The sequence below is a fragment of the Anneissia japonica genome, unplaced genomic scaffold (genome assembly GCF_011630105.1).
Source record: "Anneissia japonica isolate Jap-2015-1 unplaced genomic scaffold, ASM1163010v1 scaffold287736_len1891122_cov214, whole genome shotgun sequence".
NCBI lineage: Eukaryota > Metazoa > Echinodermata > Crinoidea > Comatulida > Comatulidae > Anneissia > Anneissia japonica.
Window position 1 is genome coordinate 383,481 of NW_022756106.1, and position 22,402 is coordinate 405,882.

At 35.1% G+C, this 22,402-nt stretch overlaps 1 protein-coding gene across 2 annotated transcripts in view; it reads left to right on the top strand.

Annotated features, from left to right (window-relative positions):
- Window positions 1–1,718: 1,718 nt before the first annotated feature.
- The window catches only part of LOC117123880 (apoptosis-resistant E3 ubiquitin protein ligase 1-like), a 24,294-nt gene continuing 3,610 nt past the window's right edge, over window positions 1,719–22,402 (top strand). The window contains exons 1-16 of one of the 2 annotated variants that reach the window (XM_033269928.1): window positions 1,719–2,045; window positions 3,471–3,639; window positions 9,516–9,697; window positions 10,285–10,451; window positions 11,182–11,410; window positions 12,393–12,562; window positions 13,013–13,184; window positions 14,018–14,229; window positions 14,777–14,953; window positions 15,982–16,114; window positions 16,601–16,722; window positions 17,587–17,662; window positions 17,991–18,100; window positions 19,899–20,081; window positions 20,761–20,892; window positions 21,446–21,575. In XM_033269928.1, the coding sequence (XP_033125819.1) occupies window positions 1,841–2,045; window positions 3,471–3,639; window positions 9,516–9,697; window positions 10,285–10,451; window positions 11,182–11,410; window positions 12,393–12,562; window positions 13,013–13,184; window positions 14,018–14,229; window positions 14,777–14,953; window positions 15,982–16,114; window positions 16,601–16,722; window positions 17,587–17,662; window positions 17,991–18,100; window positions 19,899–20,081; window positions 20,761–20,892; window positions 21,446–21,575 (2,569 nt within the window). In that variant the 5' untranslated portion in view covers window positions 1,719–1,840. The remainder of the gene's footprint in view (window positions 2,046–3,470; window positions 3,640–9,515; window positions 9,698–10,284; window positions 10,452–11,181; window positions 11,411–12,392; window positions 12,563–13,012; window positions 13,185–14,017; window positions 14,230–14,776; window positions 14,954–15,981; window positions 16,115–16,600; window positions 16,723–17,586; window positions 17,663–17,990; window positions 18,101–19,898; window positions 20,082–20,760; window positions 20,893–21,445; window positions 21,576–22,402) is intronic. The other variant, XM_033269929.1, reaches the window with a different exon arrangement.

Here is a 22,402-nt window from a genome sequence, read left to right on the forward strand (position 1 = left end):
TCTGCGACATATACCGACATCATTAGCGATGGTAAAGAAATTCTGGCGTGTTTGATCTTTTACTTCGTTTGGATGTGTGTCTGGTAGTACTAGATTCTCGTCTGGAAGTCCAATTTTGTAACAATCGCTCCACATAAATGGAGGCTAAATAGAAGTCAAACAAAGTCAATATAATAAGAATGTAATAACATCCTGGTGAATTCAGGATGTTATATTTTTCAGCAAACAGGAAAATAATTGTGTGCTCAAAAAACAACAAAAGTACGTGGGACCTCAACTTTGAAATTAAAAATGGCAGACCATTCGGCTTCATAAACAGACCTAAACTGTGGTTACTTGAAAGTGAAATGTTATTTTCTTGCCAAGCCAATTGCTTATTAATGCCAGATTTATTATTAATATTAAACAAGGTCAAAATTTGGAAAGTTTAGGCTGAGACCACAATAGGTTTAGGCCTAGGCGCCCTATGCATAAGCCTACTATACCAATAGAGCGCAGTTCTATAGGCCTATGCCATATACTTACTGTTGTTTTATAGTATTCTTCAACTTGTCTTGCTGCAAGTATAACTGCTTGCAGTTGGTCCTTGTCGCTGTCAACTACATCAATGTTACTATTGTTATGTTGTTCACCATCTACTGGTGAGAATATAGACCTAGGCTTATTATATTAATTAGCTTTTATCTTAGTTAGGATGATGATGATGATGACGATGTGATACGATATGATGATAATGATGATACTATTAATTGATGATACAATTAACAAGGATAACAATAATAATAGTATTAATAATAATGACAACGATATTATTATTATGATGATAATAATTATGATAATAAATGTAAATAATAATAACACTATCAACGACATAGTAAAAATAATAATAGTAACAAAAATCCACATTACGTAAACGTTGTAATAAACGATCGTGCAATTTACGGCTACAAAATTCAGCATACCTTTTTCTTGCATGCTTGACCTTGATTTTTTGTATTGTTCTCTTGATAAATTTTCTCAAATTAAAAAAATTCTTATTCTTTTTCAGTTGTAGAATGAAATAACGCGCGCGTACGTACAGTGCATCGCGTAAAACATGGTTGCCGGGCGCGTCGGATCCGATTTACGAACACGGGGAAAACGGTGACGAAACATAACATTAATTTAATTAATGTAAACAGTACCGGTAACTAACTAATAGTTAGTTACTGTTTCATCTACTTAACCGCCAGGGGGAGGGGGACTCACAGATGGAAAATGTCTAGACCACCTAATTAATGATTATGGCACCTAAAGATGGCCGGAAAAATGAAATTTGAAATATATAATTTTCGGGTTTTTCTGTATTTTCACAAATAATTTTATGGAGCGAGACCCAGCAACTGGCACAAGACCGCACTGAATGGAGGAAACTATGAACATCTCATCGTGACACAAGGACTCGGCGCTGCAATAGACAGAAAACCGATGATGATTGTGTATAATATTTAAAGTTTTTTATATTTAAATTTAATTGTAAAATTGTAGCAATTTAGTTTCTTACTGCCTATTACAAATTTTTTGAATAAACCTTTTTGAATTATTGAATATATTTTCTCAAGAGTTGGTATTCCTACTTGTGGACCTTCATAATGAATAGTACAGTATTTTACATGTGAAAAGTTGATCAGTTTCTTTGACCAATAGAGGGCGTTTTTCAATAAACAAGGTTCATAACATAACATTATCACCGACGTCCAGAGGAGGTGGCATTGTTGTAAATTTAATTTTTAGTATCTATGTACCACGTGGATTTGTTAATATTTTGATCACCATACGGACCATTATGTGATGAGCTATAATGCCTCAAACAAGTAGATACAATTATGTTGCCATTTCCGCCCTGCTGTTGTTTGCATACTGTGTTTTGCCAGCCGTAGGCCTAGAAGGTTCAACCTTGTCATCGTCGATGAAGGCAGAGGGTGAAGACCAGGGCGGACGCTCTTTTAGTAGCTGGCTTACTGGTCAGGGTTTAGAAGCCTACGAAAACGTGTTTTATGCTGTTGGTAAGCCACGTCGTAATTTGTAGATGGATTGGCCTACTCTCCAACATGTAAAATAAAAAATAAAAAAACGTTACTATTATTAAAATGGATATTAATTATTATTCTGACGTGCCTTAGGCTAGCCTTAGTCTAGGCATATTTCCTCCATGGTCTAGGTTAGGTAGGTGCAGCTAGGCTGACCTTTGACATGGTCACTAGTGGATTTTATTAGGGAGCTTTCGATTGTACAACCAAGGTAGGACGTAGAACGTAAGAGAATGGAATGTAGGACGGTGACACATGATTAATTCCGTTCTAGCGTCGCGTCGTCGCACAAATCGAAAGCTCCCTAATGTAGCAGAGAATTACAGCAAGATTGAAGATTAAGGGTCATGTCAGCTCTACCAATCAAACACCGAATTTATGTAAGGTTTGAGGAACAATATCCATGGCCAACTAATAATAGTCATAAACTAACAAAAAAAATGTATTATTAATATTATTCATTCAGTTAAATTTTGTATGTAAAATATTATATAAATAAATGATATATGTACAGCGTACTTGACAACTACGTAGCATGGCCAACTGATGCTTCAAAGGTATGCACAATTCCCTGACTGTTTTCCTGACTGTCAGTCATCCACTTATATCCCACCCCTGTTTGAAACTAACACATTTCCCGCAAATTCATGCCATGCCATAAGTTTTATTAATGTACCATTCCTCGAGTATAGCCCACCTTGGGTATAAACCCACCTCCTAATTTATGCCCAATTTTACATAACTGCCTTTCCTCGGGCAAAAGCCTGTGTAAGATTTGAATGAGCAGCTTTGCTTACTTTTACATGATCCTCTAATGAAATATTGGCGTTGAATTAGTAATGAAAAATTGCCTTTTGATTGAAAAGGGGCTTTCCCAGGTATTGGTCTACCCTCTCCCCCATGTCTAAAGTTAGCTGGCAGTTAGGTATAGAATTATTAGATGTGTGTTGTAGCATGCTCCTGAGAGAGGTTGAGCCCTTTTTTTTCGCCCAGTTTAATATGCTAAAAAAAATGTATTTTATTTAGTGTTCCTGAGGTTATTGTCAAAACACCCCTTTGAAACAGTGCCATATCAAAACATTTTTTACAAGTCCCCAACCATTACCATACTATTAAAGCAGCTGCTACCATGCATTAAAAAAATACAAATTTTAATGTACTTTTATCATGCATGATGGTGCCATGAAATCTCCAAATAAGAACCACTTCACACAACAAGTCATCTGTGAAATAGTTCGCGCTTCGTTTCAGTCCAAACGCTAGTACTTCCAGCACTTTGCTTGAGTTGATTACAATATAAGGAAGGTTTGTTAAATAAGGTATAAAAATGTCTTGCCTAAATAATAATGAACCTTTCTCAGAATTGGAAATTAAGCAGTAGAGAATTGTTGTAAATTTCAGATTGTACCTTAGAAAACTGTAGACATGATATTGATATGACCCACAATGCCTTTCGTGTATTGGCGCCAACAGCCATGGCAAAAGTAAAACAAGGAATTCTCCAACTACAGAACCGGACAATTCTTCTAAAATGGCTGCAGAGGATTGGTCTTAGCCATTGCTTTGAGAGGTAAGTCCTTTTAAGTAGAAATCTAGAAAATATACCTCGGCATCATCCACACAGTGACAATGCTCAGCCAGAGATGGATTCAAGGGTGTCATTGGCCCGACCTGCTTGTGCACCCATAGTTTTTGAAAATTCAAAAGAAATTTTGAAAACAAATTTTTTAATGTGCATTCAAATTTGAGAGTGCCATGTAGGTTGAGGTGCCATAGACTTCAGTCCCAACCATGGTGGAGTCGAGGTAGCAGTTCAAACTCTTCATCTGTATTTAATTCCCTTTTTGGGCCCCTCTATTTTGAATTCCTGGATCCACTTCAATAAGGCAACATCTGAAAATTTTCTGTAGAATTTAACATTTCTAATATAAGATATACTATTGTCTGTTGAGTTTGACTTGACCATAGAGTCTATTACTTGACTGAACAGTATAGATATACAGTATGTATGTATGCTTGTCAGTGTTTTATAATCTAACTGATGATAATGTAGCAGACAATATATTATTCATAAAAGATAATTTACCAACACTATGAATTGGAGTATTGCTTTATGCATTGGTGTTAAATTCTGCCTTTGGCCAAAGGGCAACTATTTTTATGGGGCATTTGTATCCTCTCTATTTATTTACATATTAATGTATGTGATCTTGATTTAAAAGCCTAACAGTCTAATACAGTACATCTCATTCCTTTTATCTTATACAGTAGTACATTTGGTTCATTTTTTGACATAATTAGCTTAATTTCATAATATTTACATTTCATTATCTATTTGTCAATGCTTTTATATTATTAGTACTACTTTCATAAAGAAATCATATTTTATTCATCTTTGCTTGATGTTTATACCATTGACACACTAATTACAAAAATGTGTATTCTTGAGTATCATTATTTTTAATGTTAATGTGAGTTAATTGAAACTATGCAAGTTATATCCAATAAAAAAAATAGGTACCTACCAGCTTTATGTACTGTAAATATTGGTTTATAGGTATGAAAACATATTGCTGCTTAATTTCACCTTTGTACACTTTGCAGTGGTTGTTAGTCAAGCCTAAACTAAACAATACAAATCAATACGTCAAATGGTACGCAGTAAAATCTCAACCATACAATAGCACTGTACTATTATGATTAGATTGACTTTCAAAGTCTACTGTACTAACCATTGTTTCTACTTCGTGTCTAGAGTTTCTATTTCATCTTTTTATTTTTTCAATTCCATGTTTTCATTGTTTTATTTTGTTTCTACAGTACTCCATTCTCATTTCTCTATTCCATTTTTCTATTCCATGGTTTCCACTCAATGTTTCCATTATATCTTCTTCCATATTTCCACTGTTTCTTCTTTTTATTCCATGATTTATATTATATCTTTCCATTGTAGTCTATGTTTCCATTGAACTTACTCCATGTTCCCACCGTTTCCACTCTTTCTATTGCATGATTTACACTCAAATGTTTCTATTTTATCTCTTCCATGTTTCCATTGTTCTTATTCCATGTTTCTTTTTATTCCATGATTTATATTCCATCTTTCCATTGTATTCTATTCAACTTTATGTTTCCATGGTTTCTACTCATCCCTTGTTTCCATTGTCATTATTCCATGTTTCCATTTTTTAAGTGGCAAATGACCACATGTTTGTATAGAAAATACCTATAGGAGTAACCATTGTTACCATTGGAACTATGGTTCCATGTTTCTACTTCATGTTTCCATTGTATCCATTCAATGTTTCCATAATAGAAGATGTTTTAATTGTGTCTGCTCTATGTTTCCATTCTATGCATTCTATGTTTTCATTGTTTCTATGTGTATTCATTGGGTGTGACTAAATAACAATGAGGCTATGTACTGCATTTAAACCAATCACAGATGAGAACTCAGGATGTTTATATTTTTAACAAGCATAGAGGAATAAGTGCAACATAGGAATGAATGTCTTGGTGACATCATCAAATTTAAATTAAACAATGTAAGCCTATATAATTAATGAATGAATTTTTGAAATTAATGTGATGAGTATTATTGATACTGTACTATATAAAGCCTTGTCCCAACTATCAAATTTCATTTGATAAAAGCATGTGACATGCCTCATTATGGTCATGATGACATCACATCATGACTTATATGGGAACATCATGACTGTATATGGGCACATCATGACTATATATGGGCACATCATGACTGTATATGGGCACATCATGACTATATATGGGCACATCATGATATATGGGCACATCATGACTATATATGGGCATACAACAGTTCTTTTTGTCAAAGAAAATTGATAATCTTGACAGAGCTTTAAGCTTTGTCCACACTGTCAGATTTTATGTGACAAAAGCATGTGATATGCCCATATTTGGGCGAAATATCACATATGGGCACATCACACAAATGAATTGTTACATCAAATTTGATAGTGCAGTCAGAGCTTAAGGTATTGTATGATATGGGTTGATGGTCTTCTGAAGCTAGCATTCTGTCCATTAAAGCACCATGGGTTGTCCAATAGCATCACACTGCTGACCTGCAATGACGTTAAAGTCGCAAGAACTGATCAGCTCCAATCAGTCATGATCAATTCTCACCTGGGAACGTTGCTGCAACTCGGATTGAGAAAGCATATTTGTCGCATTTAATGCAGAAAAATTGATGAAAATGCGTCAGAAGATTTAATAGCCTCAAACGTTATTTGTAAGGTTAATTTCACGTTAATATTTCACAACTAAACAAGTCTTAATGGCTAGTGCAGGAAATTGTTATTAGCCACTGCCTTGACTCGATGTTTAATTATTCTTGCTCTTTCCTGGTACAAGTACTAGAGTATATAACCCTTAAATTAAAACTACAGGTCTCAAAGAATATATTACCGTAGTTCTTTGCATAATGTACATTGGTCAGTGTGAACTTGACATAATTAGGATTAAAGTTGTGTAAAGATAAAATTAAATTTGTGAGACTCATCTCTTTAACCTGTTCCACAATAACTGTCTTTCTTATGCATAATTAAATTTTAATAAAATTTCTCAATCTCTGAACCACAGTATGAATAGCTCAGTAAAATTTATAGTGCCTACTAAAGTGTCCAATACATTTTGTTACAGAGCCATCAAAGATTTGAATAAACTGCTCAAATAGATCAAGAAAAATCAATAAAATGAATCGATCTCTCAACCACAACATGAAAAGCTCAGTAAAATTTGTAGTGCCTCCTAAAGCGTCCAATACATTTTGTTATAGAGCCATCAAAGATTGGAATAAACTGCTCAAAGAGATCAACAATAATGCAAGCATGTTAACAATCAAGATGATATACTTAAGCATCAAATTTATTATGTTATAGAGCCATTAAAAATTTGAATAAACTACCCAAAGAAATTAAGAATAAAGCATAAAGCAAGCATGTTTACCAACTACAATACAGCTAAATGACATACTACTCACATGTATAGCTGAAAATTAACTTGTTATGGTACAGTGATTATGATGGTTATATAGCATGGAGAAAATATATTAAGATCCATCATTTATGCCATATTTTTTAGCACCTTTTTTGCTAGGTTTTGAATTATTTTTTATTGATTTATTTTTTTAATAATTCCAGGCAATCTTGTTTAAGCAAATTTTTAGGTTCATCCTCACATCATTTTTTTAAAACATGTTGTTTCATTCATTCATTCATTGTGGTTTTTTTTTAAATTGGACATTGCAGTACAAAACTGAATTGAGTCAGTTTACAAAATCAATCTTAAAAAATATGTTATATAATCAATATACAAGGACATACGTAACATACATACAAAATATAAAATTGAATTTCAACCACCACAAAACAATTAAAAAATTAACAGTTAAAACGGATTAAAAGAGAAAGATATTATACAGAAAGAATAAATATATTTTAAAAAATAATTTTTAAAATTTAAAAAATATATTGCGGTATATGATTAGCATAATTATTATTACAACTGTAATTTATTAAAATATACAAATTTGTTTGAAAATATGAACAATTGTCAAAATATCATTATTGATTAGTTTACACCAATTCATTTTTTTATTAAAAAGGGTAATGTTGATTTTTTAAGTCTTTCTGTAACACTTATACTGTCATAGTTTGCTAGCGTTCCGTTGTATTTTATTAGTTGCTTCAGAACGGGCCTCTTGGAAAGATTATCAGCCATATTTTCATGGACTGTCTCCCCCAAACTTCCGGACAAAATGTAAACGGTGGTCACAGGGTCTCTCCAGAGAAAACTGCTCAAGGGCGGCAGTATATAGTGAAGTACTGTCCAGAGAGTTACAATATACTGTATTTAATATGATAACTCATTTCTGGGAAAAACGTATTTTTTATTCAAACCCACGACCTTCCATTTATTGTTCATTTAATCTACCAAATTGTGAGCGTTGAGCCCATGTCAGTGTACTCTCTTTAATTTTTACAATAGGAAACTTTTTCAAGGTATTTTATTTTATACAATTAATTCATACCTGTAAGATATAAAAATTTTTAGAGAAAAATATATTGCTGATGGAGATGTTTTCCACGCTTAGGTATTGTATTTAGCTAATATAACTTGAAAAAATAAATATTTCTAGGCAAAAAAATCAAATGGGGAAAAAAAAACATCAAAAATTTAATATAAAATTTTAATTGCTAATTTAAAACCAATGTAAGCTATCATTTTTCTAAAAATTAAAGATGGAAAAATGTCTCATTAAGTTGAAATCTAACTTTATCCTTTTAAATGAGTAAATCAGTATACAAACATAAATTTTTGAATCTTTGAACACTTGCATTGTAAATGCAAAGTTCTGTTTCTGTGTATTACAGATTTCCACTGATTACCAATAAAGCATAATGTACCTATTTTAGTTAAGAATGTAAATTAATCTTGTTTCTTCCTGGAACTCAACAATATATCTTGTCAACAAAACCATTAGGTTATTGCCTTGTACATAAATTTGAAGCAATAGAAAGCCTTTTATATGCAGTAAACTCAAGGATGTAGAGATTTTAAGGATGGAAAAGTGGGTTAATAAGGGTGGGTGGAGGATATTGATATTAGCTTTAAACTGGATGGAAAACATTAAGACTGGGCGGTCCCACACACCTCTGCCCATCATAACTACACCCCTGACAGGTTATGCACAGGTATGTTGTTTTGGGGAGAATACTTTAGACAGGAAATTAGTTACACTTTTGATAATTATTTCTGAGGACTGTTGGTTTCATTTTTTATTTACATACTGTACATCCTGTTATATTTGTAAATGCAGGTCTCTTCCAATTAAAGATCCCTCCAATTAAAAACCACTTTTCTGTGGTCCCAAATAAGGAAATGTCTTTATCTTTATTATTATTCTGATTAGAGACCAAGCTTGTGACCATGGAACCCTGGTCCCGAAAGTGGTTTTTAATTGGAGGGAGACTTGAATATGTTATATTATAATGATGATAGTGGTAATGATGACGATGGCAATGATCATATTGATGATGATAATGAAGTGTGGTTTTCATATTTTTACCCTGGTTATTGAATTAGGCACATAGTCAGCCGTACTTTTGTGGGAGTTATCCATACTGTACTGTCTTATTGCAGCTAGAAATCAGCTCATTGACATTTTAACCTGTGGTGCCTGATACCCAACTTATACTCCTAGGTAGAGAGAGCAGTTGAAGCAGTGCTTTCTCCAAGGAGACAAGCTAAATGCATACCTGGGATTCGTACACCTGACCTCAAGGTTGAAAGCCCGAACCATAACCGTGGTGCCAGTCTTTCGCACTTAGTGTTTATTTCTAGAACTGGAAACTTGTAAATGCTTTTTATTACTTACTGGTTTTTTTTTTTTCATCTTTGTAGTTTTGTTGCTGGGGGCTATGTTAACCTAAGTAAACTGCATAACCTTGGACTTGGTCCGCAGCCGGAAGATCTCAAAATATCAGCAGAAGATTACGCCAAGATTGAAGCTGAAGCAAAGCGCATACATGCACTGCGGAGGAAGGAGGAACAGGTGGAGGATAAGAGATCATGTTTTGCATATTGTAAGTAAAATGATTTTGATTATGACAAAGTTCTGTCTGGGTTGTACATTATAGTCTTGTGTTCAAATCCTGATAGTGATCAGTTATTGATTTCTATTACAGTATGTGATACTCAGAGTTCTTTTCAAATTTTATTATTATTTTATATAAAAAAATTATATAAAATGTGGTATGGAATAGGATTTTATATATTCTTATTCAGTTAAAAAAAAAACATTTTATCTTTTTAGCTACTGTATGTCAACCCACCGTACGAAACAAACGTCTTTCATCTAAATTCTTATCATCTCTGCTTCTTGTTATCCCGGGTGCTCACTGTGGCCGATGATCGTCGGCCAACGCGTTGTTATGGGAAAAATGCAACGGCATAACGGTACAACCATTGTACGACGCAGTCACTGCCTGGCTTTATCTCCTTCTGTTTAAAGCCTCTTGATTTCATGATTTTCATTTGTAATGACGAAAGGGAGGCCATGATTCAATGAATCATGGCCTCCATTTCTTTATTCGGAGTAACGTTTGTTCCATGTTATTTGAACATAATCAGTGCATCTGTTGGTTCTTCATTTCTATCTTTTCATTTTCAGGGAACATTATTCTGATCTTGTTGTTCATTATCCCATTTTTATACCTGAGAAAGGGTATTTACAAATTTTGGGATAAAAGAAATTTTGTGGATCCGCTTAAGTCCAAGATAACATGGGGCTGGGAAGATGGCCAAGTGGTCGGAAGAATGGAGAATTTCAAAGTCGAGGTAAAAATTAATTGTTTTTCATTTATAATGCTCATAAAAATTGGTATCTTACCAACAAGCAAAAATAGAGTCTATATATTTTATGCAACACCATTGTCCATCAACTATAACGCTCAAGGCATTTTGCATAAATAAGGATGTAACACACTGTTGTCTAAATACAACCTGTAATAATAATAACAATAATAACTTCATTCAACCGTACACAGTGACACACACTATGAAAACATTAAAAGAACACAGTAGATTTGTACATTAAGACACATAGTACAAAAAAACGTACAATGTATTACTGATTATATAATGGTGAAACCAAAGAAAAACTGAGTCAATAATCTTTTTCCTGTTAACTTAGGCTGTTCTGACATTCCATAGCTGTTGTTATACTACACCTTTTACACTCAGGACAAATATAATTAGGTGCTACTGGGTTTTTTCATTTACTATTGGAATTTTGAGGCATAGCTACTGAAATGGATTTTAATCTGTGATTGGAAAATAGATTCTATGCAGCTATAGTAATTTATCTGTCAAAGAATAGGAATTTAACTTTGAAATTTCATCTATCTCCCATTAAAAAAAATGAGTCTAATTATTTCCACCATTTATTCTCCATAACCAAACTTGTAGGAATTATCAAATATGAATAAATATAATTTTTAAAATGTAATTCAACAGAAAATATTGTGAAAATTTAGGCTTTGGATTTAATTAATTTTTGCATTGCCAGTTCTTCTATGGATGGGGTTCAAATTACACTGTGAGGTCTGCTGATGACGTGTCTGCTGAAATTAGTGTCGGTAGTCAGGCTGTGCCATTCCAGATTGAACGATGCGAAAACCAACAGAATGCCGTCAAAGTATCCTTCACCACAAGGCAGTCAGGGATGTATTATTTCAACATCCGCATCGGGAATAAGCTTATCTCGGTGAAGCCTTACAAGAAGGAATTTTTACCAGGTTTGTCTCATGATTCTTCCATAATCCACCAAATGAATAACAAATGAAAATGTAAAATAAATGGATAAATATATACCTGATTGAACCAATGAATGAGCAAACAATTGCATAATGAATGATTGAATAGATAGATGGATGGATAGGACAGAAAGGCAGACTGATGGATAAATGGAAAAATGTGTGAATAACTTGATGGATGGCATAAATGGATGGAAGAGTGCAAACAATGAATGAATAAATAATGTTATAGATATATAATACAGTATAATAGACTGGATGAATTTTTGAATAAATGAATCAATGAATGACTGATTGAAGGAATAAATGAATGAATGAATGAATAAAAAAAAATTAATGGATGAAAGAAAGGATGAATAAATGAAAGACACATAAACAATGAATTTGGCTGACTGACTGAATGAACGAGTGAATGAATTACATTTCAGATAGAGCAGCTAGCTCCGTCGGCTAAACTGGTGGAAGCCACTGTGTGTGTGTGTGCTTAACCGTGGAGATCTCTTGGTCACCGGTTCTTATCTCTGCTCTCCTTGTGTTTCAGCTGAAGGGCTGAAATTTAAGTTTCAAAAGTGTACCGTCGTTTAGATGAGACGTTTAGGCCCTGTCCTGTGTGCTAAATGACTCATGTGCATGTTAAAAATCACAGTACACTCTCTGGAAAGAGTAGGAGATTGTCTATGGGGGTTGCGAACTGCCCGATTCACCACAAAAAGGAACCCACTGGAAAAAAATCTTAGGACTTACATGGGTTATTCTTGGTGTGTGTGACATCCAATCCAATTCATGAATATGTGTATGAATAAATGATAGACATGTAAACAAATACAAATAATCCAACAAGAACTTTGAAGTAAATAATGATATGCTTGTTAATACCATGACTTGTTTTATGAAAGATGTATTAAAATATTTTGTGCACCAAACTGCAGAAAATTTAAACTGTTAATTTTCTTTTACTCTAAAGGCAGCATAGCACCAGCCAAGTCAAGCTTTGTTAATCATAGTTCAACAATAGTTGTGTGTATGGACGAAATGCACGCCCTTCACCTTGAAGTCTGCGATGAGTATGGCAATGTATGCAAGGAAAGGATATCACCAAGAAGTATCAAAGAGTATTCGATGAACGTTACATCCGTAAGTCAAATTTATTGATTTATTCAATATTTGATTCTGTCAATAATAAAGACGAAAGTGTGGGGCAGCATTTAAGGTGCTTGACTTCTGATCGGGATTGTGAGATCTGGAGTTTGGGACAATCGTTGCATTGCTTGTGCTCTTGGCCAGGCACTTTACTTGCTTTTGCTGGCTCCATCCAGGAGTATAAATGCGTAACGTATGAGTCATGCATGTAAAGCAGCATGATTAGGGATACTCCCCAGGAAGCAGAGAAAGTTGCACAAAGCACTTGCTGGTTTGCCAACTCGGTATCCAGTGACAGAAAATGTTGCCAGCACCTTGTTTATTCTTCATATTGTGAAAAATATTGTGATTTTAAAAAATATAAATGGCAACTGATTCTCAGGAAATTAGTCTGCACAGGTTTATATACACGTTCATATTTTATTTTTATTTTGTTTTGTGCAGCTTGATTCGAGTCCGATTGAGATTGAGACTCCATTGTGGGATGTGGTCGTCCAGGATGATAACTTACTCTCACTCTTCATTAAGATACAGGAGCCTGGTTGCTTCAAGGCTGTGGTGACCTATCGAGGTCAACCATTTTCTAATGGAGAGTTCAATATCATTGTGTTATCATGTAAGATGATAAAAACTATTATGTACCATTTTTCTCTAGAATGCTCACTAACTAGTAGATCTAGTGTAGTATTTATGACTTCCGGGCACACTGCTATATTAGTCTTACGTGATCACAAAACTAAAAGACTTATGGAATCAAATCAAGAACTTCTTATCGTGTCTATTCACGAGTTCATACTTTGTAGAGCATTGTCGATTTATGTCTAAAAACTTGACATGAAGAATCTTGTGTAGACTGGTGAAGGGATTGGTAGGAACAGGACTGCGAAGTGAATGGTCCTTTGTTGACCCTAATCAAGAACTAACAGAAGGCCACCACATCACCAGTTTCACCTGTTGATTATAAAAATATCAGCTGGTCACATATGTCACAATCAGGGGTTCAGGCATATTGGTCAGAGCATCAAGTTAACCTAAATAAATTGGAAATTAAAAGAGGGATAGTGTATGGTCTCCAACTAACAAATTTTCATTTTAAGTCAGTGGTAACGTCATCACTTTTATTTGCACTGAATTTTCCTATTCCCGACTGATCACTAATCGATATACTGAAAATTGTAGTAATAAAGTCATATTATTGATGTTAATAATGTTATTAGCTCGATGAGGAGCTCTAGAAACACTTGGCTGATTGATTAATAGATCTTTTTTTAGATCTACTGCCTCTATTATACTGCCCTCATGAGGCTAATTGATAAATAGTTGGTTGATTAATAGATCTTTTTTGATCTACTGCCTCTATTATACTGCCCTCTCATCGGAGCTTTCGAGATTACGAGAACTTTTTTTTATTATTAGTGATGTTATTATATGAAATGGTATTTTTCACAGCGGATGCCATAGAACGGGTGAATAAAACAGTTAGCAAGAAGAACATGGACAGTTATTATGAAGCAAAGCTTTTAGAATCTAATGGAGAAAAGCTTCGCAAACCAAAGAAAGTATTCTGTTATATTTCACCAAAGCAACTTACTATAAAGGAATTCTACCTGAAGATCATCCCAAAACGATTACACACCTTCCGAGTGTGTCCTTCAACAAAGGTATGGTTTACCAGACATGAACATGGTTAGGTGGCTGTTGTGCCTTCCTTTCATTTCCAGCGTAGTTGGTCCAATTCTTACCCCTATCAAGCTATAAATTGACAGGGAAAGACATGGGAACAAGAAAAGTTTCTCAAAAACTCAGGCAATATAATGACATAAATTACCGGCAGCATTACAGGTTGCCGCATCCAGTGATTTTCCAGCTGAATTACTTGTAAAATATTGCATATTCATCTAAAACATCCAACTACACATATTTTGACTATATATCACTTACTTCCTGCTTATAACCCTTTAGATGTAAGGTTAGTTGAGTGTGGAAAGCACCACTACTTAATTGGCCATGATGTGTGTTTCATGATATTACATGTAATGAAACACAACAGAAGTATTTTTAAATTATTGTTTACATTACCTTTGGTGTAGATTGTACATGTTTCTTGCCTAGCCTGGGATGCATGCAAATTAATAACAATGCAAAAGTACTCCTTCCTTGATGAGTATGAATAAGATAAATGAATATATATATACATGGTCGTTTCAGATTAGGCCCCGGATACACATGAGCCGCGGCGGCAATGCAGCACCCACCCAGGTCAGCACACCGAGAAACAATTCCCTATTCTTTTTACAGAGGGTATTGGGCTCTCTTCATACACATGTGCTATCATTGTATACACATATAACCAAGGGCATAATGTCCTGTCTAAATGATGATGAGGTAATTACTATACAAATATTTCATCTACAAGAATGCACTCATCATTAACAAGGCTGCACAATTTGGATGTAATGTACCTCACAGATCTACTCTTTATCTATGAGCCATCTTGTGACTTGACTTCATCTGATTTTTACCTGCTTAGAGACCATTCTCATCACAACAGTTGGTGGTTGGAGATCATTCTTTGTCGCAGCAGTAGAACGTCTACCTTTACCTATCAATTTAACCTGCATCATTTAAATCTGTTTTTCTCAAGCCATTGCATAATATGCACAAATAGAATAATACAGTAATATTCATTGCATATTATGCAAATACCTTGAGTAAAACATGTACTAATGGGAAATTCCCAGTGTGTACACTTCTTGGTGTCAAAGCTCATTTGGTAGAGTATCCTGATGGTAATCGGAAGGTCTTGGGTTCGAATATTGATGGGGAAAATATGTTTTTCCCAAAGAATGTGTTATTATGTTTTAACTACTGCATGTGTTAATAAAGATTATGAAACCAGACCTCCTAGAAGTGGCTTCCTCAAATTGAGATCCATGCGAATTCTAGTGACAGATTATTTTACAGCTCTTCCAGCACTAATCATTTAACCTGCATAACAAAACTTAACCATAGTCTCCATTACTTTCATTACCTATGACTGATTCCACATATACTTTGACCTCACCACACACTTATAATATGACTAAGTCATTTTTTAATCGACTCCTGGAATAACCCTCGCATGAGACTTAGGCAAGATAAGGGACAGTGTGTCTGTTAAAGGCAGGATAAGGAACAGTGTGTCTGTTAAAGGCAGGATAAAGGACAGTGTGTCTGTTAAAGGCAGGATAAGGGACAATGTGTCTGTTATTTTTCAGTACTGGTGCTGCACTGTATCTGGGGTCCAGCCAAAAATCCATATTGCATATCATTGATTACCTTCATCGGTACCAAGTATGTTCTCCTATATTTGTGACCAATTCTTTTCTTTTGTAAACACTTTTGTAGAAATTGTCTTCAATTTTTTCTTTCAGTTCAATTTCCAAGGCAATGGTGAGTGGCCTGAGTTCACCATTGATGATGGAGGACAGGATCCTGTAACATTAGCCAGCGAGAGCCGTGACATACTGGCAGCTACCTATGCAAAGTTTCTTCTTAAGAATATAGGTATTGTATTAATTTGTCATTTTATTCAAGCCAATGAATAGCCAATTCATCTTCATTGTTGACGGAGATGAATTCAACATCTTAATTTTGAGCTCACTTAGATTCAATCAAGCAATCAATCAAGTAATCGTTATATGGCAATATTCCAACAGTCTCTTCTTATGAGGCCATTTGGTAAAGATTTGGAAAAAAAACATTTTTATTAGCATATATTAAAAACTAAAATGAACATGGATTTTGTGTTTATGATTGAGATTTGTTCTCAGTCCTACCCAAAGGTGCTGTAGATGGGGTCTGTTCTCCTTGCCATTAGAAGTGAGAACATAAACTGTAGTGTTCTCACTTCTGCTCTCAAATTATCTAAAGTCTTCATTTAGTTATTACTAATTTTTGATATTGATATTTCAATTTTTCCCCAATCTTCAAACATTTCTATGTTCCTTCAGTGCAACTATTTAATGATAAATTGTTGTGGGTTTTTCACAGGTGGTTCAGAAACATTTAAGACAAAGCAGGAATATTTTTACCAGGAAGTTGCTGACAAGCACAAAAAGAGTCATCGTACGATTATTAATCTTAAGATTGATAGATACTCCCTCCTTGAAAGTGTACGTACAATACTCTCAAATAGTAATAAGTGATAGTGAAGTTGTTCATGATGATAATAGTAAAGTTGATGGTGCTGGTAAAGTTAGTATAGGTGGAGATGGTAAAGTTTATGGAGATGACAGTGAAGGTGATGAAAAGTGAATGTTAGTGGTAAATTTTGTGGTGTTTTTTTTTTTTTTTGGAGAAGGTGATGGTAAAATTGATAGTGATGGTAATGACAGTGCTGATAAATACAATAGTAAAGTTGATGGTGATGGCAAAGTTAGTGGATATGGTGATGAGTTAGTTGGCAATAACAGTGTGATGGTGAAAAGAAAGGTGATGGTGATGTTAAAATGGATGACATTGCTGATAATGATGGTAAAGTTAATGGTAATGATAAAGTTGATGGTGAAATTGATGGTAGAATTTATGAGGGTGAGGGTAAATTTGATGGTGATTGTAAATTTGATGGTAAATTTGTTGGTGATAAAACAATTGGTAGTGTTGTTGATGGTAAAGTTAATGTTGATAAAGGTATTACTCTTCACAAAGGACAAGTTAGGAAATCATTTATTTCCTTATTTCATCAGCTGCTAGACCATTAAGCTTGCCTGATACTCTGTAATTCAGTGTAATATCTGTTCAACCTCCTACAACTCATCATTTTTAATTGGTTATGTATTGAATAGATATTTATTTTATTTTTATTCTTTTATTATTGATTGATTTTTAGTATACACTGTACAATGCTACATATAATTATAATTTCCTACTATCTTGTGTCGTTTAAGGAAATATATCTCAGCTCAGCTATATTCTGTACTATTGTTACAGTTCATTATTTTATTGTAATCTGTTGTGTCTTTTTTGTTTTATCACAGTCAATGAAAGCAACAAAAAGTTTCACAACGTCTGACTGGTGTAAGAAATTTGAAATCAAATTTCTTGGTGAAGAAGGTAATTTAACATTTCCTGTTTACATTTATTATTATGATTACTAATGATAATCATCATTACTACTATTAGTATCTAGCTTATGAAATTCAAAATCTGACATTTTATTTCAAACTACAGATTACACTGGCATTCATGTTGCATGCATTTAAAAAAAAAGGTTTAGCCACATCACACCCAGTATGAACAAATGTGTGCATTCAATCAAATGTGTGCACTTTATCAAATGAATGTGCAATCAACATTCACACAAACACCTTTGGAAAATATTAATGACTTCCTTAATGCCATTGTTGTCTAATTTAAATACATATTTTTTAATTTATTGTAGGTTTGGATTGGGGTGGCTTATCACGAGAATGGTTTGGTATTGTGTGTGACAGTCTGTTTCAATCGGAGAACCAACTTTTCAAAAGTTTTAAAAATGATACTCAAGGATTGGTAAGAACACTAGCCTGGCCTAGCCTATATATATGTGTGTGTGTGTATATCAGGGGCATAGTGGAGGGGTATTAAGGTATTAGTCTGATACCCTCAAAATTTCTAAAACATGCTTTTATGATCTCCCTGTTTCTGCAGAATTACGAAAACAGCGTCATTTAGTACTATTATGCAGATTTTACATAATAATTGACCTAGTTCGCGTCTCATAGAAAGGGTAATAAAAACGTCATTCTTAATACTGTGCAGCCTATCGAGCGGTTGAAGCGCTGGGTTGTGAGCGAGATTGTGTTAGATTAAAAAAAAATGGCCAAACCGTGTTCGCTGCCTCTTTCGAGGCGACCGGAAAGAAATTTACGTCACATCCCCAATTGGTTGTAGATATGCTAGGCCTGCAATTTCTGATCCTAGGCCTTGTTGGAGGTGGCATCGACGATTCTCCAACGGTCCCCACCTGACATTTTTGGGCGATTGCTGATGTTCCCAATTCTGTGGTAAACCGGCCAGTTTAGGGCCCAAGATCCCGATTTATTTGTTTCCTCTAGGTAAAACTGTTTGTACCGTTTTATTAGGTCCTGCAACTTTGTTTGGATTTGCTGTGCCATCGTTGGCGAGTGGCTTGGCACAAAACGAAAATCTAGCTGCGATTTTCTCATGTATTTTTGTCTTGTTCTTTGATTTCTTGTCTTCCACTAACATTCTAATCTTGGGTTCTGCCCAAATCTCTATCAAGTCACTAATTTCTTCCTCGGTCCAACATAAACAGGCCCGAGGGTCAGATCCAGTTGAAGTTGACATAGAGGATATTTAGGGATATTACATGAAAAATAACATACAACAACCAAACCCGCAACGATTGTGAAAATAGCATTCTTAACTACGAATATTCGCACAAACAAGCTAACTACTTTGACCCCGGAGAGATGCGTGTATCTGATTGGCTTTCACACGAAAGAGGTCACAACTCACTGGCAACCCAATTGCAAGTAGCTGTTCGAGAGCGAGCTGCATCGAGAGTCGATCGAGAGTAACTTGTCATGGGTCACCCACGATTGTTGTATAAAATTCATTATAAAATTAATCAGTTAAATTTGAATGATATTATGTAGGGCCTAATGATCTATTATTCCCGCTATTAATAGTGTGCATAAGGCTTAGGCCTAGTTCAGACAGGTCGACTAGGCCTATTACTTAATAGGCCTACAGTAGTCGACCTAGATGGTAGGCCAAGATGCACATACAGAATACTAGGGGATGGGCTTAGGCCTTAGGGAGATGTGGTGCATTTGGACTATTTTAAAAACATATAGGCCTAGTTCAAAAGACAGGTCTGATAGCCTAGTTTAGGGGGAGGGAGTAGGGGCCAGGCCTAGAAGGTATGCCTTGATGCACATAATACTACTATGACTAGGCTTAGGGCGATGTGCCACATTGGACTATTTTAAAAAACACATTTGTTTGTATTAAGACAATACAGTACTTTATTAGATAAATAAGCTCCAGAGGCGGATCCGGATTGCGAAGGGGCCCTAGAATTTGCCCTAGGTCTATACCTGTCTCTTATACACATCTGTGGGATAGAGGTATGGGAACACACCCTGCTTTTCCCCAATAGCCTGGAAATAAATCTGCATTTGCCCCTATTATGTAGTGGTAGGGGACTCTACTACTCAGTGAACAAATGACCTTACTGGGGGTGTAATGCCTCACAACCCCCCCCCTTCCCACCCCTGGGAAATAATACCTCCTAATTTCTTCTCCGATACGCCACTTAAACAATCATAAATTTTGCTTCTAGGTTCATCCGAATGCAGATAGGCCACAATACATGTCAAAACTGAAGTACTTCGAATTTGCTGGTAAAATAGTCGGCAAGTGTCTCTACGAGTCGTCGTTAGGCCCTTCATATACTCAACTTGTACGTGCACGTTTCTCTCGCTCATTTCTTGCACAGCTTATTGGCTTGCGAGTAACATATAAGGTATGATCCAGTTTTTTTATGTGTTTTATTCTGGAATAGAATTGTAGTTTTCACACTATGATGGTTTTTTTTAGTGGGAGCGGTATGGTGGAGGGGTTGAACATTACAGCAGGACATCTGCTACATAATATGAGTTAAATCATTGGTGCATGTTGTAATTCCATTCATTTCTCGGGGTTTAAGTCTCGGATAAGGACTTAACCTGTAAGCCCAGCTTACACAACCCAAAACTTTTTTTAAAAAGATTAGGCAGTAGCGTAACCAGGTGGCGGGGGGTTTCACGGTGCCTGAGCAGCTTCCTTAAACGTGAAAAAAATTATAGTAAGTAAATGGCAAAGTCATTGATATGCTCAGTCCCTAGTTGTGTGCCTTGCATAAGCTTCAGTGGATGTAATATTTCTATTAAGCACCCCTCCCTTCGCCCATTTTCAAAATCCTGGTTATACCACTGTTAGATGTACCTAATTTTCCTAATCAACTTAGCTCTAGTTGGGATAGGTGAGAGAAATATCTGGATGTGACTATTAGGCGGTGGGGGAGAAATTTGTTGAATGAATTTGTCCGCAGCTGTGAAATATTCAGCCCTGTTAACCTGTGTATGACAGTTTATTCTCCTAACTTTACCTAGCTCATTCTTTTTTGCTCTGTTGATGTAATGGTTTTGAAATTTCACTCACAGTACTTTGAGACTGATGACCCAGAGTTCTTCATGACAAAGGTCAGGTATTTATTAGACAATAACATTGATGACCTTGACCTTGGATTGACCTTTACAGAAGAGATATATAATGATCATGGGCAAATTGATAAGGTGAGTGTCGTCATGATTGTCGTCATCATCCAAGTTATTATTATTCTAATGATCAACATCATCAATATTGTCATCTTTACACTGAAATCCTAATAACACTACACTCTATCAATGTAGTCGGTAACTAAAGCAAGTCACACTGACATCCATCTTTGCTATATGTGAGAGCGCTTGACAACGCAAAACCATCTGCTGATTTTTCGATGGCAGTCTAAGCTGATCGTCATTAAAACGATCTGTTATCCGCACCTCATTGCATTGTGCTTTTTAATGAAATTGCGTTGACCGATAACTGTCGGCAAAGTGCGTGCCAAACATCCAATTCATTATCATATTTCAGAATCCCAAATCATCACCATTGCAGAGTAGTTAACCTAAAGATCTGTCTAGACTATGAAAAATGTGACATGCCTAAATATGGTCATGATGACATCACATCATGACCATATAGGCACATCATGACTATATATGGGCATACAACAGTTTTTTGATAGTGTGGACAAAGCTTTACAATCAGAAATATAAAAATTTGACAGTTTGCTTTTATCTGCAGGTTGTTAATTTGAAAGCTGATGGGGAGAGCATCCCTGTAACTGATAGCAACAAGATACAGTACTTAAACAGTCTGGCTCAGTATAAACTAAGTAAATGCGTTGAAGACGAGATCGAGGCATTTGTTAAAGGTATTTCAATCACAATAAGATGAGGATGATATCTATTTCTAAGATATTTTTTTGCAAAATATGTATCGAAAGTGCAAAATACTTGTATTATGTTTAATTATAAATTTGATAACTTAAAGCCCTGTTCAGAGTATCAAATTTTATTTGACAAAAGCATGGTCATCATGACATCACATCATATAGGCACATCATGTATATATATGGGCATACAACAGTTTTTTGTTAAAGAAAATGTGATAGCCTATGCAGGACTTAACAATGGTTTTTAGCCTTGTGGCTACCAATCAAAATGTATGGATTGAATGAGCCCTAGAATTTGCCCTAGGTCTATACAGTAGTATTAGTAATGAACTAAGAGTTCATGACTTCCAAGTGTTATTGTGCTAGGGCAACACAGCAATTTTTTCCCTGATTTTTATTCTTTTTCTATATTTAGTGCCACATTTATCAAGGTTATCTTGACCATGATAGAAATTATAGTGAGAGGTTGCCCTGACAAAGGTGCAGATTTCCCTGAGGAGAGCAAAGTGGGCGTGGTCGAATGTTGCACAAAGGTGCAGATTTCCCTGAGGAGAGCAAGTGGGCGTGGTCGAATGTTGCACAAAGGTGCAGATTTCCCTGAGGAGAGCAAAGTGGGCGTGGTCGAATGTTGCACAAAGGTGCAGATTTCCCTGAGGAGAGCAAAGTGGGCATGGTCGAATGTTGCTTAAAATGTTCTTTGAAAGTGGTCCAGGGAAAAAATTTTGACAATTTAGGTGTTGCAAAGGCTTATTTAATGTTAGAGTTTACTAATATGTAGAAAATACATATAATTTTTTTTTCTCCCC